The sequence below is a fragment of the Triturus cristatus genome, chromosome 6 (assembly GCF_964204655.1).
Source record: "Triturus cristatus chromosome 6, aTriCri1.1, whole genome shotgun sequence".
NCBI classification, from domain to species: domain Eukaryota; kingdom Metazoa; phylum Chordata; class Amphibia; order Caudata; family Salamandridae; genus Triturus; species Triturus cristatus.
The window spans coordinates 191,957,662-191,974,261 of record NC_140589.1 but is presented as its reverse complement, the minus strand read 5'-3'; the positions used below and the strand labels follow the sequence as shown (position 1 = coordinate 191,974,261).

The window sequence follows — 16,600 nt, the reverse complement described above, 5'->3', positions numbered from 1 at the left end:
ATTTTATGCAGTTTGCTGTTCTAAATTAGGGATGTATCTAATGTACAGCTGTAACACAAGGAACTCTGTGCCAAAAGCAGTAATATTCTCAGCTCTCAGATTTGTGATCTACACTGTACGCGTTCTTTGCAGCAGGCATATTAACACTCTGCACTACTTTATGCACCTAGACAGAACTCAGATCTCTCTTTCTGACAGAAACATTAATCCACAGAGTCATCTTGACTTTTTTTATTGCTGTGTGAAAGTTGGATGCACAAGGAACTCTGCAGTAGGTGTTTTGAAATTGTAAGTTATTGCAAAAACAGTGCCCCCACCCCTGAGGTCAGCGCCCAATGTGGCTGCACCAGTCGCACTGCCCTAAAGCTGGACCTCACATCAACCATCGTAGATGTCTAATGTCAAAGTAAGAGGCGTAAGTTATTGGTGGCTGCTAATTGCTGAATGTTATGTTATTAGTATTAGTGTGGGACATTTGTACTATATAGGAAATCACACAACTATAAAATAGCCCTCCTTAACTTACCTGGCTATGGAAAGTAGTTTGCTGTTTAGGTTTTTTTTTTTTTTTTGCAGAGTTTTATGTAGCTCGAACTTGACCCGAAGGTATCGGGTATCAGAGTGCTTTACATAAGCACCAGTTACATACACAAGGACACATTCATTTTTGTTAGGCAAAGGGAGATTAAGCGTTTTACCGAGAAATCACAGGATGTTGAGCGTCATTGCTGAGACTTGAACCTGGTTCCCCAAATTTTAAATCGATCAACCTAGCCCCTTAGGTGACATCCTCCCCCAATCTGTGGATTGTAAGTTGAAGGTTGAGCCTGAGTGTGTAAGTCTCCTTTAGGGTTTTGGTGTCAGAATGTGTGGTGGTGCAGTTGTGTTTGAAGTAGCCATGCTTTCAAATATCTTCTGAAGCTCATCTTTTATTTGAATGCTTGTTGGTAGTGAGGCACAGGGCTTAGCAGTTTGTACTGATAAAGCAGTGCCTCCTACGGATTTCCTATGTTACGGTGGTGTGATGATAAGTGCTGCAAGCCTGGAGAACAGTGTCCTGGTCTGTTTGTATTGCTTGATTCTAGAGTGCAGGTACAGTGGTTGTTTTCCTAATAGGCTCTGTGGACAATACAAAGTGCCTTGAACATTGCCCTTCTTGATTTATGTTGCAAGGGGAGTGATTGCAAGACTAGAGTCATGTGTTCTCTTCAGTAAAGTCGTAGAAGAAGTCTTGTAACAGCATTTTCGATGAGCTGCATTTGTGTATAATGAATGTGAGTGTTCCAAGAAATAGACTGTTGCCATAGCCAAGTTTGGAGATCACAAGTGTGAAGATGGCTTTCAGTTTCTTTTGGCATTCAAGATTTCTGACTTCTCTTGGTATTGTTGGAGAGGCCTCATGTTCCTTAGGCTATGTGACTGTAGGATGGATTGCCCATTGGCCATAAGAGTTCTCTGTGTGATATTTAGGTTAATACTATTATTCATCATCCATGCGGTCATGGTCAAAAGGCAAACACCAAGTTTCAAATTGTGCACATAGCATGATGTGCAATACAGCAAAACAAAAATATAAACTTGGGACACTTTGAAAGTATTTCCTTCATGTCAGACTTAGATTTTGGAAAACAAAATGTTTCTGGTATTTTTACCATAAACTCTGGATAACATTTTAAAGTCCACCACACTATGAAGGTAGTGTGCTCGATGTCAATGAGTCGTTGTGTGGCATAGAGCACTTAAAACCCATCAAATCCATGTAACCTGATGGTCTGTCTAACAAACATAAACAACAAGCTGCAGGGATATGATGTCCACATTGTGCTAACTTCTTTGTTCCATGATTGTAGGGGACTTCTCCAGTTCCAGGAGGCCCCCAGGAAAGTAGGCTTCTGGTGCTTGGAAATAGCACAGTGGTCAAAGAAAGGTGGCAGGTGCTGTTAATGGCCATGCACAGCAAGAGAAAGTTTCAGTTGCTATACACGATCTATGGAGAAGAGTGCTGGAGAAAAAATAGAAAACATTTAGAAGTTCAGAGAAGATAGAAGAGAAGATAGAGAGAAGAAGGATTAGAAAAGAAGGGAAGAGTGCGAGAGAGAAAGGAGAGAGAGAGCGGAAGTGTCAAGTTTGGGAAGATAGATGCGGCAAACAAAAGGGGGTATGGGGAAAAGGTTGAGAGAGGCAGTGGGCACAGAGATTAGGTGATTGGGAAGGAAGAGAGAAAGTTAGAACAACCCTAAAGGAGCAAAATGATAGCTAGATAGACGTGGAGAAATGGTGATTGAAGTTTTTAAGTGGAATTTTTAGCTTATCACGTGTTGGCCAATACACCTGGACCATTCTGAATTCAATGCATAATTTATCACCACATCTTTTCTAAAGGGATCCTGAGGTAAGATTCAAAAATCACATTGCATAGTCCTCAGAAGATCCAGCCATTGTTACTGTATCTACATTCTGCTTTGCAAATTGTTTAACAATGGCACCCTCTTGTTACTTGTGACTATATGCTCTTTGTGAGAAGTGCTGATGCCTTCTCTTTAAATGCATGTCAGCCATGCTACATTTGCTGGTATGGTCGCTGCAAAGTTCAACCTACTTAATGAGAAATTCAAGTTCTTTGAAAGTGTTAATTTGGCTTTCTAGAGTACACTCAAATATGGCAATCGCTTAACAGTTACATAACATGAAGCTTGACTTTTATCTGGCTCTGTAGTAATGCTGAACAATCCCTCTGAAAGTAAATATTTTCCATTTCTAGTACACATGGCAGGCTTTGATGCTTTCTACATTCACCACTCTGAAAAGTGTAAGTTAGTCCAAGCAATGTTAGCCACAAACAGAGTGTCACCTTTAGGATTCTACGCAAAGAGTCTAATGCATGTGAAAGAGTGGGGAATGCCCACAATTCCAGATCTGAAGGACTTTGTAGCATCCAAATGGGAGGTTCCATGGAAGTAGCATCAAAGAAAAATGTTATCATAGAGCAAGATGCTAGATGTAAACCAGGAAACCAGCACTCAGCGCTTCAGAGGAAGTGTTACTGCCTGCCTATCTACAGGTCCTCTAACGTGAGATGGAACTAGTGTCTTCAGCCAAGCCAAAAGCCTCAAACTGACCAATCCCAGGCCCATACATTCACCCATCATTTACAATGTCCACCGGTCTTGCTGGTCGATGTCTAATGAAGGTCTCCTTTTGCACAACAACTTTCACACAACCTGCCTGTAACTATGAGGAATATATGCCAATGCTTGAGCCTACTTTAAGTCCATGCAGTTTTTGACAGGTGCGTTTGATTATATGTAATTGAACTATCCATATTTTGTCACAACTTTATTGTGAAATTCATTGTGGGCCTTCCAAAATTCTCTGTAAAATGACTTCTAAGTTCTATTTGTTTCACCATTGTTGTACTCCTAAAATGTTTAAAACACTGCCCACTAATTTCTCAAAATGTTCTTGATGGAAATGCTCCAAGCTCTCTGTAAAGTTATTTTAAATTAATGGTGAGTTAAATTAAAAAATAATTTACGAAATTCAGCCAAATTGGGAAACACCACACTTTTTGAAGCAGATAAAGTTTCCTTATGTTAGATGAGTCAAGGTGTATCCTTTCGGACCTTACAGGTGTGATGATTTCCTGATGCAGAATGCCCTAGGTAGGACAATGTTGGGTGTGGAGGATAGGCATTCACAACTTTTTTTAAATACAGAATTTCATAAGCTTTGCTTTTCACAAAGTTTGAACAGTTTAGAAAATACACCCAATTATGAATAAGACAAATTTACAAAATTCACTCCCCACCACTTTAAATCTCCCAATAGATAGGATTTCAACTTGGACTGTGGAACGTTGATCTAATTTAGGTTCTGTTAAAAAGTTGAAACACCTGGCATGGTTTTCGAACCAGAATCTCAGAGTACAGCTTCAATGTCACTTCAATATCAATATGCAACAATATATTTTGTCTTTCAGATTAGATAATCCATTATGAACAAAACATTAGCTGATGCATCTAATCATGACCTTCTTCAAGGTCTTGCAATAGTTTAACTGAAGGCTACAACAGCTAATTCTCATTCCATTTTAATGAATGAATCAATAAGCACTTGTATAGCACGCTAATTATCCCAGGGGGTATCCCGGTGTTGCATGAGCTGGGGCAATTCGAACAGCCAGTTCTTGACATTTGCCATGTCAAAGAGTTTTCTCTTTCACATAGAGCAGATTGCAAACTCAGAGTGTCAACCTTTCCAGGTTTTCAATGGTGAGAAAAGCTGTAAAGTCAAATGACAAGGAAAGGGCCAAATTGGTGGAGTACAATACCAACAAAAAGGAATTTGTTTTCTGAGAGAATCTGTTCAATAGCGATGAACAAAAAGAGAGAGTTTTGTTTTTTGTTACGGAAATACTCTAAATATGTTTATATATACATATATATGTGTGTGTGTATATATAAATATACACACATATATATATATATATGTATGTATATATATATATATATATATAGATATATAGCTAATTATGAATTTATTGACTGTTAGATTAATTAAAATCATTACAGTCAGAAAAGAAAGAAAACAATATTAAAATATTATTAAAACAGATTCCCCCCTACCCCTTCACCTCCTTTCAATATCTTTGTCCTTATAATCAACCTTTGGCCCTTAGCTCCTTTGTGCAGGTTCTCAAAGTTACTTTTAATTGCATGTTGAATAAAACAAATAAAACAAATAAATACTGGGAATTTAAAGTCTGGTTTAGTTAGATAAACTTTAAGTTTTGAATACATAGATGATCCACCTTAGTGCCTGGAGGGGACCATCCTACTGCATCTAACATACTATAGAATGTAGCATGTCAATAACGAGAAGTGGTCAGTTAGTCTGACACAGAAGTGGAATCGCTTTGCAATCCTGATTGAGTGCATGAATTTCCCCAGTCTTGCTAGGTATCTTGTCGTTGATTCAGCGAAGCACAGGGCTGAAGCCTCTCTATGGGTCCTTATTCTATTTGCCGTAAGTATCGGGCAAAGGAGGCACTGACGCTCCTATTTCAGTTTAGGGCAACAACACAGGTGGTACAGCCAGCATTCTTTGTATAAGGAACATAGGGGCTCATTATGATGGCGGAAGGACCACCACCGCCGGGCCGGCGGTGGCGGTCCTTCTGCCATCATACTGAAAACTCCCACCATCAAATTAGGATGGCGGTGGGAATCTCAATGGTTCAGCAGCGGATGGAAAGTCCATCCACCAGGTTTCTGCAAGGCGGTCCTTTTCCGCCCACCGTGCGGAACCCGGAACCAAGGCAACATTGCGGCGGTGCCTGCATGGTATGCCCTTCTGCATGTCTTTTTAAAAGACAGATGGAGACTGGCTTTGGGGGCCCCCTCTGTGTGGGGGGGCACTGGAGGTACCCCCCTGCAGTTCTATGCACCAAGTGGCAGGCACCGCGTGGTTCCTGCCACTTGGTGCAGGGAAATGCTGTGCATGCTCTTTTGACATTGCGGATGGTGCTGCAGCCAGCAGCACCGTCCGCAATGTTACAAGGCCAGGATGTGCCCGCCAGTATGGCGGGTGCATCCTAATTGCACTGGTGAGACTGCCGCACGTCTGGCGGGTGGGCCCAGCACCGTTAAGCCATCATAATGAGCCCCATAACCAGCACTCAATGTTTTCTGCCTGCCCATGCTGGGTTGAAATGAGTGATGCGCAGAGGGATGAGTCTCATGTAGAGAAGTTTCCTACAGACTTGTATCATTAATGCCTCAGGTAGATAGGGTTGAGCTTTTCCTGACATGCATGATTTATCCAATGGCTCTGTGATCGAGCTAGGGAGGAGGTTTTCGATGTCTTGAGCGAACAATGTTTCTAGAACCTGTTTCTTCACCGCTTTCTTCCAGCCGGGAAAAAGAAAATTCTGGTATTTGTAAACTTGCTTCCTCTATCCTCAGGGTGTTTATGGTCTGGCCCATGCTGGCGTGTCAGGCTGAACCTTCCACCTCGAAAACTGACCTCAGCTGGTATCTGAGTGAGTCTGCTGGTGCCCTCAGGATACTAAGGTATAGCTTTATCAGGTCCCCCTGGCATAGCATGGCAGGGCCAGGCTCCCAAGGCCGAGCTTAAGTCTCAGCCTTGAATTTCTTGCTGACTGCGGGATGAGCAGCACAGATTTGTATGCTTTGGCTTGGGCTGTATTTAAGAACTTGTCCAGCGCTCCAGGAAAAGCCAGATGGCAGGTAGCAATTTTGCTTTTAGGATGGACAGTACCGGCTCGGCTGATGGACTTAGCAGATGTTGGCTCAGTTGTCTTAATAGATGAATGACATTATTGGCCTTGGTGTTAAGATGTGTTTGGTGAATATTTGAGTTGGCCCTTTCTGGGAGCCAGACCCCAAGGTAATTGTAGGCTTTTACTGTTCCCATTTGCAGTTCGCCCAGACACCAGTGGGTTTGCCTTTTGTGCTGATGTTTCCCAAATACCACTACCTTGGTCTTCCCCTGACTCACCAGTAGATAGGTGTCCTGGTTGAAGCGATCCAGTGCATGCAGGGCTCTCTGAAGGCCCACTCTAGTATGGTTCATTACTACTGTGTCATCTGCGTACTGTAGCCCTGCCCAGCCTTGCAGTGCGGCCCCCAGTTTTGCTTGTAAAGGTTAAACAGGAGGGGTCCACCACACAGCCCTGTTTGAGCTCATTATTTGTAAGAATTTTTAGGTCACTGTGTTGGAGCTTGGTTTAACACAAACCCAGGTATCTTAATTGTTAGAAATGGGATTTCTGGTTGACTAAGGCTTGCACCAAAGTCAGGCAGAAACTACCACTCTAGTCAGGGCAATGGGGATTCACCCTGTTGATAAGCCCTGCTCACCCCCTTGGTAGCTTGGCACGAGCAGACAGGCTTATCCCCAAGGCAATGTGTAAAGTATTTATACCAACACTCACAGTAATATAATGAAACACCACAAAAGTACACTACAAAAGTTATTTATAAAAATATAAATCACTTTATATAGATTAGGCAGAGTCAAAACGGCATAAAACAAAAATACAAAGAAAATTGATTCTCCCCCTATAAGGGGTTGTCAATAAAGAGGTTCACTGTAGCAATGTTCTTTTATAGGGGAAAGTTCTAGTAAAAATAAAAACACTGGTGGGTTCAATATGGCAATGAGCCCTGGTTGCGAGTGTGGGGAAAGTTATCTCAGCAAATGCAAATGAGACGCTCCTTAACATTGATGCTCCTTGGCGTAGGGAGTAACTGAAAGCAAGTGGGGCCCTTGACAACCAAATGCCCCCTCCGTAGCACGGAATGTGCTACACTTATCTGCTCCGTTTCAGAGTCAGGACCTCAAACCCTAGCCAATGCACAGTCACGCGCCAGTCACCGAAAGGACGCTGTATTTGCAAAATCCCCTTGTTGCTCTTTAAATACCATCTGGTGTCATTCTCTTAACGGCCCCTGCTGCACCTTAATCACCACAAGGACGTTGTCTTTAAGTATTTGTAGTGTTGATGCTCTGGGGTTGGAAGTACAGCCCATACACAGTTTGATTGCAGGTAAGTATAGGTTTATTCATTTATAACGTTAAACATTAGAGGGAGAGCGCCGGGGAATGTCCGACGCATTCGCGGGCTTGCCGCCTACTATCGGAACCCAAAATGGCTGCCACGCTCTACGTCATCACGTAGACGTGAAGACTAAAGCGCGACGCTACATATCTCCTTTCTTTAAGGATAACATTTTTCTAAAAGATACTTCTACTTGCGTGCATACTCCCTTCCGTCTCCCATCTCAAAGTCTCTAACCTTCGACGGTCTCACCACTGTCCTTCCGGTACGGGTGCGTCTCACCGGGATGCCTGGAGTGTGCTCTGTACCGTCTTGGGAGCTTCTCACTTCTCCACCTTCAGTACTTGGGGGAACTCCCCTGTTGGGAGATCCACTGTAGATTTCCGAGAGTTCCGAGGCACCCAGTTCACTTCCCCCTTCTGCTTCTGCATCTCTTTCCCCTTCTCCGGGGCTGCCTGTGGTTGCGTCCACCGGGTTAGTTTCAGTCCCTTGAGTCCGGGGAGGTATCACTTGTCCTCTTTCTCTTCCATTCCATTGCATGATCTTATTGCACTTGGACATCCTGTCCTGTGACCAGACCTTCCCATTGCTCAGTAGGGCTGACTGGTTATAAACTTCTTCCACCTGCAATGGTACGCTGAATTTGCTGTCCACTTTCCTCCTTAACTGGGCTAGTTTGATTCAAACCCATTCTCCTCTCTCTAGCTCCGTCTCCTTGACATTTCTTCTTTTGTTGTAGTATTCTGTGTATATTCTCTGTGCTTTTTCTAGATTGTGGTGCACTACGGCGGGGGACCACTTGCTCGTGATGGTGCGCTCCTTCCAGGCTACATTGTCTTTCGTGAAGGGGTCTCTACCCCTTAGGATCTGGAAGGGGCTGTACCCCGTGCTGGTTGGTGTAATCCTATACGCCCACAACATGCTCTTCAATTCCTTCTCCCAGTCCTTTCCAGTCCCAATCGCTGACTGTACGGACCCCATAATGACTCGGTTAAACCTTTCGGCTAGTCCGTTTCCTGCCGGATGGTATATCGATGTGTGTTTGACCTTAATGCCATTCCTTCCCATGTAGGCGTTCCACTTCTCTGATACAAATTGGGGTCCATTGTCACTTAGGAGGGAGCGTGGAATACCTTCTCTAAGGAAAACGGCCGTTAGGAACTTCAATATTTTGTCCGTGTCCATGTCTTCTTGTACGTCCACCTCCGGCCACTTGGAGTACGGATCTACCAGTATTAACACATATTTCTGGACTCCCTGGCCATCCAATATCGGACCCAGGATGTCTATTGATAGGTCCTCCCATGGGTTCTCTGGGTTGTCAAACTTCCCTAGGGGTGGTCGCATCAGGCTCTGAGACTTGTCTGCTCTTTGGCATTGGCCACACTCTTGCACGTGCCTTTCTATGTGGTTATCTATCGCCGGCCACCAGTACATCTGATTCGCCCTCATCTTAGTCTTTATGATGCCCAGGTGGCCCTCGTGGATGAGAGCCAGAAGATGTGGGATCAACTTGTTGGGGGGAACTACTTTCTCTCCTCTCCTCAGGAAGATCCCTTGGTCACAAACTGACAACTCTTCTCTCACTTCGAAGAATTTCCTGAGTGCCGCCTCCATATGCCTTTTTTCCGGCCATCCCCTTATTATGCATTGCTTGACTGCCTCTATGTCTGTGTCGGTTTCGTACGCTTCTTTCCACTCTTGTTCACTGATCACACGTTTGTGATCTTTCATGAACGCCACTTTAGTATCCTCCTCTTCGGACATCCTTGGAGCTTCATCCATGGCTGACGCTCGACTGAGGTAGTCGGCTACTTTGTTCCTTTGCCCCGGGATGTGTTCCACATCATATCTATAGTCCAATAATTTCAACATCATCTTCGCGATGCGGGGTGTCGCCGTGGCATGTCCTGACAATGTGAGGACTTTGATCAGGGGCTTTTGGTCTGTTCTCAGCTTGAATCTCGTGCCTCATAGGAACTGGCGGAACTTTTCCGTGGCCCAGACTCCTGCCAACATTTCCTTTTCTATTACACTGTACTTCTGTTCCATGGGTGACAGTGATTGGGAAGAGAAGCTGAGGGTGGACAGTTCACCTCCTGCATTAGGACTGCTCCCAGGCTCCGCTCGCTGGCGTCTGTCATCAATACCGATCTGGCTTGCGGATCGTATCCACCCAGAGGCATGGCCGTGCTGATGTCCGTCTTTATCCTTTGGAACGCCTCTTGTGTTTCTTTAGTCCACTCGAATTTGGTCTTGTCTCTTAGAACTTGTCGCAAGTGGTGTGTCTTCATAGCGAAGTGCTGTACGAATTTGCTATAGAACTCGGCCATGCCTAGGAATGACCTGACTTCCTCCTTGGACCTTGTCGGTGGTGCTTCACATATCGCTTAGACGTTGGACTGTTTGGGTGTGATGCCTTGGTCACTGATCACATGCCCTAAGTACGTGACCGACGTCATACCAAACCGGCACTAGTCCCATTCTGCCATGAGTCCGTTGCGTTTCAGGACTTGTAGAACTTTGGACAACTTGGCATCATGCTCCGCTTTGTCCATGCCCATCACCAGGATGTCATCTTGAAAGTACTATACACCTTCTACTTTGTGAAATAATTTATGCATAAGTTTCTGAAATACGGCTGCCGCCGAGGCCAGTCTAAATAGCATCCTGCGAAACTGATAGCACCCGAAGGGAGTTATGAAGGATGTTAGCTTCCTGCAGGTGCGATCTGGTGGTAAGCTGACGTGAGATCGATGGTCGAGAACCACTTCACTCCTTTGGCTTTTGCTAGCATCTCGTCTATTCTGGGCAGGGGGAACCGTTCTACTATGATGTTTTTGTTCAACTCCCTCAGGTCCACACATAGACGTATTTTTCCATTCGGTTTCATGGCGACTACCAATGGAGCCAACCACTCGGCACTCGTTATCGGTTCTATGATACCGTTTTCTTCCAGTCTGTAAAGTTCTTGTTGCACCTGTTCTCTGATTGCCAGTGGGATGTTCCTCACTTTGTGGCACACTGGTTTGGCATCTGATTTGAGCTCGATCCTGTGTGTGAATTTTGTTAGTTTGCCAACTTTGCCTCCAAACACGTTGGGAAACTCTACCTTCAGCTTTCCTGCTTCTGGCCGCTGTGCATCGCTAGTCATTAAGACTTGTGTGATACCACCAGGGTTCAACTGTATACCTAGATCTCCTTGGTCTATCCATCCTAGAACCGATGGGCCCTTTTCTGCCACATATAATTTGCACCTGGCATGTCGTTCCTTGAATTCAAATTTCAGATGGCGGTATCCCACCATGGGGATAGGGTCTCCTGTGAAAGTGACTGGGCGAATGTCTGGGGGCTCCAGATGGTCACCTAGGAGGTTCTTGCAGTGTTCATCCCACACATTGCATTGTATTATGATGTAGGGGGATCCTGAATCAGCTACCATCTGTATTGGAACACCTCCAATCACTAGGTTACATTGTGGTTTCTTTGAGTGGTTGCAATTGATGCCCAGCACGTGTTCGTCTATGCACAGCACACTGTCGTCTACTTCATTTTCTCCTTCTTCCTCCTCTTCTTGTGCGACATATTTGACGGCTATTCTCTTTTGCTTGCGGCGACATACCTTCTCATAATGCCCTGTTATCCCACAGAACATGCATTTGGCTTTTGAAGGTCGGACATCGCTTGTCATGCGCGGGGTGTGACAGACTGCCGCACCTGTAGCACATGTTCTTGCCCTCGGAGCTCGGTTTCCTCGCCGGAGCCGGTCTGGGCGTCCATTTGGTCTGTGTCCTTGTGTCCCCCGTTGCCCCCTTGCCTCTCTCCGGTGGTTCTGCTTCAGTGACTTTATTCACCATGGGCCTAGGGGCAGTCTCTTTTTTCGCCGCTTCTGCACATCTCTTCGATAGCTCCGCCTTTTTTAGCATGGCTATCACCTCTTTAAGTGTCGCCTCTCCGTTGACCCATAATTTGTCCTATATCGTCGAGTTGGTGGTGTGCATGACTATTTGGTCCTTGATGAATTCATCATGTAATGTGCCGAACTTACACGTGACTGCCAATTTCCTTAACGCTGCTACGTATTCATCTATGGACTCCCCTTCTGCTTGCTTCCGTTGTTGGAAGTTATATCTGTCTATGGACGTGCATATCGCGGGCCTGTAGTGCTTGTTTAAGTCGTCTATCGCGTGCTGGAACACGTCGCCATCTGCCGCCTACCTTGGCGTGGGGACTTTATTCTGAATACTCTGATCCCTTCTGGTCCCAGATTGTGCAGCAAGATCCTCTTCCTCCTTTTGCTGGGGAATGCTTCTCCAGACTCGTCCTCCAGAGCTTCCAAATAGTTCATAAAGTATTCTCTCCAGTCATCCCATTTCATCGACGGTTCTCCCGGTTTGGGTAGGAAGGGGATCGGCGTCGTGAGTGAGGATGGTTGGGCGCACATTTCCGCACTTCCCATTAATGACTCTTCTTCTCCCCTTGGACTGCCTGGCGCGCTTTGTCTCTGCTGGCGTGGGGGGCTCTGGTGCGCCGCCGCTCCGCCGCCACTGCCTTGCTCTGCCTGCTCTGCCAGGGCCTCCCCCTTCCTTTTCCGTCTTGCGCCTTGAGGGCAGCTTTCTCCTTGTGCCCACATGCTTGTGTTCCGGGTGGCACCGCACCCTGCTTCAATGGCCCTCGAGTGACCGCAGCGCCCGCACTTCCTGTGTTGTAGTGTGCTGCTGTGCTGGTTGTGGCTGTGGTGCCGCTCCTCCCTGCCACGTGGTCTGGACCGCTTGCTGGTGTTGCTAGGGGTTTGCTCTCTGTGGGGGCGATGTGTGTTCCGCCATGCGTGTGTTGCTAAAGGCACAGGCGTCCCCTCTGCCGCGCTCTCCCTCTAGTAGTACCTGTGTGGGGTCGATCACAATGCTTACCGAGCACCTGGCTACCTGTATCTTCTGTTCGTGCTCTCCTCGGTCTTCTCCTTCATGAATCCCACACTCGTCGCCATTTGTAGTGTTGATGCTCTGGTGTTGAAAGTACAGCCCATACACAGTTTGATTGCAGGTAAGTATAGGTTTATTCATTTATAACGTTAAACATTAGAGGGAGAGCGCCGGGGAACGTCCGACGCGTTCGTGGGCTCGGCGCCTACTATCAGCACTCAAAATGGCCGCCGCGCTCTACGTCATCACGTAAACGTGAAGACTAGAGCGCGACGCTACAGTATTGCCCTTTCAATCAATAAAAGGTCGCTGGCATGGCATGGAATAGGCTAACCTCGCTGGTTTTAAAAGCACGAGCGCGTGCCAATTTCAGCAAAGGACGCGGTCTTTGAATATTGCCCCTCTCTCTCACCGGAAAGTGGGAGGCCGAGAGTGCTCTCCCGGAGACTTGCACTCCCCCGCTCCCAACGGTAACACAAATCTGCTCTGTCAGCCGATCGGAGCCGTTACCTGTGTCCGCGATCTCCTCTTCCTGCAACAGCTGATCGCCTGGGCACTCCACTTCCTGGCTTTCGCGCGGCACCCGCAACAGACTAGCCCCTCACTGCTAGGCAACCCGCGATGCTGGGGCCAATCCCAGTGCGGCTTGCAGTGACGTAGGCGGCCACAGGGAATCAATACTGAGTTGCCCGAAAAAGCCCCATGGACACTGTTCCAGGCCACAAGTGGTCAATTAATAAATATTCCCATATCCAAGATGGTGTGATTGCAAATCTCAGTTTTCTTTGGGCAAATTTGGAAATGTGCCCATTATATGTAAATTGGGCCCTCGAAAGGAACTCGTGCATTTAAACTGGTGTGCCTGCAAGTGCACTAAAATTACTATTTGGTTGAAATAGGGCAGGGATACAGACAAGGACAGGCTCACTGAAAGGGAAAATTTACAAACATTTAAACACAAAAAGATAGAGACATCTTTCAATCCAAGTCTGAACGCTTGGCTGAAACTTTTTAAAGTTTTTTTTCTCTACTTAAAATACTCACAGTCAAAAACTTAAATCCAAGTGTTGAGACGATTCCTGCAATAAAACCAATGGTCATGGCTCCATAGGGGTGAATATTCATGTCGGCACAGGTTCCCACTGCGACACCACCTGCCAGAGTGGCATTTTGGATATGGACCTAAATGAAGCATAAAAGCGTATGCATATGTTGAATTACATGTGAGTGATGCAATGGTATAAGCATTAAGCAAATAACAAATTTTATGGTAATCCCAATTTGCCCATAAACAGTGGGTTACAACCGAATGAAGTTCACAAATTCAAAAGAAAAACATGAATTTTCTTTCCAATACATGCTCTTTCTTGAAGAAATATTGCTACCCTAATGAATTTATGCTGTCTGTAAGGCTTTTTCATAGCTGTATAGCAGAAACCATCCAACCAACTCACGTGTAGTGACCAAGATGCAGTAGGGATCTACTGTATATGGTGGTGTGGAATGTTAACAATCACTGAATATTTCCTTTTTAGTTTGCTGTGCATGTGAACTTTCTTTGAACTGCTTTTTTCCAGCAGTAGGCAAGATAGCGTGGAGTTGAAGAATGCCTGACAAAAGAGGGATAATCTATCGAAGATGTATAAGGAGTCCCATTATGACTTCAAATATTTACCTCAAATCTATAGCATTGGTGGCGGGTATCCTCTTCAAGGTCTGTCACCATGTAACTGAGCTAGGGATTAGCAGTTGAGCTTTGTGAATTGATGGTAATATTACAAAAGCTTCAATTCATAAACATATGGTCCACACAAGACAGGGAAATGCATTTTACCGCAGCTAATAATGGACAAGTCTGTGCTATGCATAAGCAGAAGGCAACATGATCCAACATTAAAGGAATGTGAACTGCTAACATTAAACAAATTAGAAGACTTTTGAAACTGCACTGCTTTCTTCTAGCAAAAAATGAATGAACATTCTGAGCTTTTTATCTATTTTATTGTCTTGATCTCCCCCTGCTTTAACTGTTAATTTGCCCATGAATAATTTACACATTGATATATTTCACAATGTTTGAGTAATATTTTTTACGGTATTCCAATTTATTTCAATTATTCATTAATCACTTTTGACTCAGGCTCGAGACTCAAGCTAAATACATGCAAATAAAGCAGTACTAAAGTTTGTATTTACCTTGCTTTCTTCAAGTTATCTCCCTAGTCCCCACCCCTCCCTCGTGAGACCTTCAGCCCATGTGCCATTTACTGTACCATCCTTATATGTAATTAACTGACATTCTTTAGTCTTCCAAATACTTCTCAAATAAGTGGTTACTTTTGTCCAGAAACTCATCCAGCAATCGGGAGAGGATAACTCCTCCACTGCCATGGTCAGGCAACAATATCTGTGGCAATATCTAAATTAAAAGGATGGAAGACTTTCTCTTTTTATATTGCATGAACTCAATGTTTCCTCATTGTGAAGACTAACAGGGAAGAGCCATGGCTTCCGACTGGTGTTGTGTTGAAATATATGTGTCTAAAGGATAGACCTCAGTCTGACCAAACACAAGCTACTTTTTCTTCATATTTTAGATTTGATAGATTGCTTATCAGCATTATTCCAGCCTGTTTAGTGTTGTGACTTGACTTAGTTACTATGCATCCTCCCCATAGAGACCCTGCTGCTGAGCCAGTGAGGGGGGTCATTGGATGGTTGGAACATTAAGAGTGTTTGTGTTTGGATAAGTCGACTGCAGGTTGCTGCTCCTGGTAGGGCTATATCTGATTTACTTGTAACCCAGTCTGAACCTAATAAACCTACATCTTTTATAACCTACAAGGCTACATCCATGATTGTAACATTTAGCGTGATGAGTTATGTGCACTATTTGCCCCACCTCAAAGCCATTGCCACATTTTTACTAAAACATAGGTCAGAGAGGCTGGTTAGGGATTAGAAATTCCCACAGACAGAGAATTCTGCTGACTTTGGGGTCTATTAGGATGGCAGTCGGATGGCCGCCGCTGGGCTGGTGGTGGTCATCCGCCTGCGATCGCAACCCAGAAAACCGCTGGTTCCATTAGCATGGCGGTGACGACCGCGGTGGTGAGACTTTCCGCCCTCCACTTTTCCGCCGGCAGCAGTCTGCACGCTTCCCTATTGGGTGGAGCTGGACCGGTAAAATGGGGCCGGTGCAGGGTCAGGCTCTGCCGGCATGATCATGGTGGTGGCAATAGCCAGCCTTTCCTCGGCGGTGGAATCGCAATGGAAAGGCATGCAGAGAATGTCTCTGAGGGCCCATTGCGGGCCCCCAATGTGTTTGGGGGTGTGTGGGTGCACAGGGGGGATCCCCATAGTACCCCCCTACATGTCCCTTTACCAGGTGGCAGGCACTGTGCAGTGCCTGCCACGCAGTGCAGGGATATGCTGGACATGCTTTTTTGGACATCGCGGTGGTGCTGCTGGCAGCAGCAACCGCCGCAATGTTAAATGCCGCAATTGTACCGCCCCGGCCGGATTTCGACTGCGGAGCATACTAATTGGACCGGCGGTTATGTCGTGGTCCTAAAGTGCGGTGTTTTCCCGCTACCATGGCGGTCGGAGTAATTTTCCGACAGCCATCCTAATAGACCCCTTTATTATTGCTGTTGTAGTCCCCGTGCCAGAAAACTGTGTTTCCGAAAAGGTACTGTGTCAACAAGAGATGTGTAGTTCCTACAGGACAGGAAGTCGACAGGGAATAAAATATTCCAATTCAGACTTCAACCTAGTGAAAATAAGTGCACAAGGGAAGGGAATCCCTTCAGGGTGGAACTAAAACCCTCACACACCCAGCAAGCTAGGTGTCATGCTTCATCATCTGGGTTCTGCTCCTCGTCGGGTCGGCGGTGCAATACCCGACGGGCACCCATACAGGGGCTCTTTGTCGGAGATCTTTTGTTCCCTGCCGTATGGTGCATGCGTGTGAGGGCCCGGGAGTGTAGATGTAAGTGATTAAAAAGGTTGGTTAATCTGAATTTAAAGTTTATTGGCTCAGTCAACCACCTATTAAAAAGGGAAGTGAGTGGCGTAAAAGCTATATATGCTCACA

The 16,600-nt window shown here is 45.5% G+C and overlaps 1 protein-coding gene across 1 annotated transcript in view; it reads right to left on the bottom strand.

The window, feature by feature from the left end:
• The window catches only part of RHAG (Rh associated glycoprotein), a 132,955-nt gene that overhangs the window by 32,292 nt on the left and 84,063 nt on the right, over nt 1-16,600 (bottom strand). Inside the window, exon 6 of the mRNA XM_085610494.1 lies at nt 13,549-13,686. Coding sequence (XP_085466620.1) covers nt 13,549-13,686 — 138 coding nt within the window. The remainder of the gene's footprint in view (nt 1-13,548; nt 13,687-16,600) is intronic.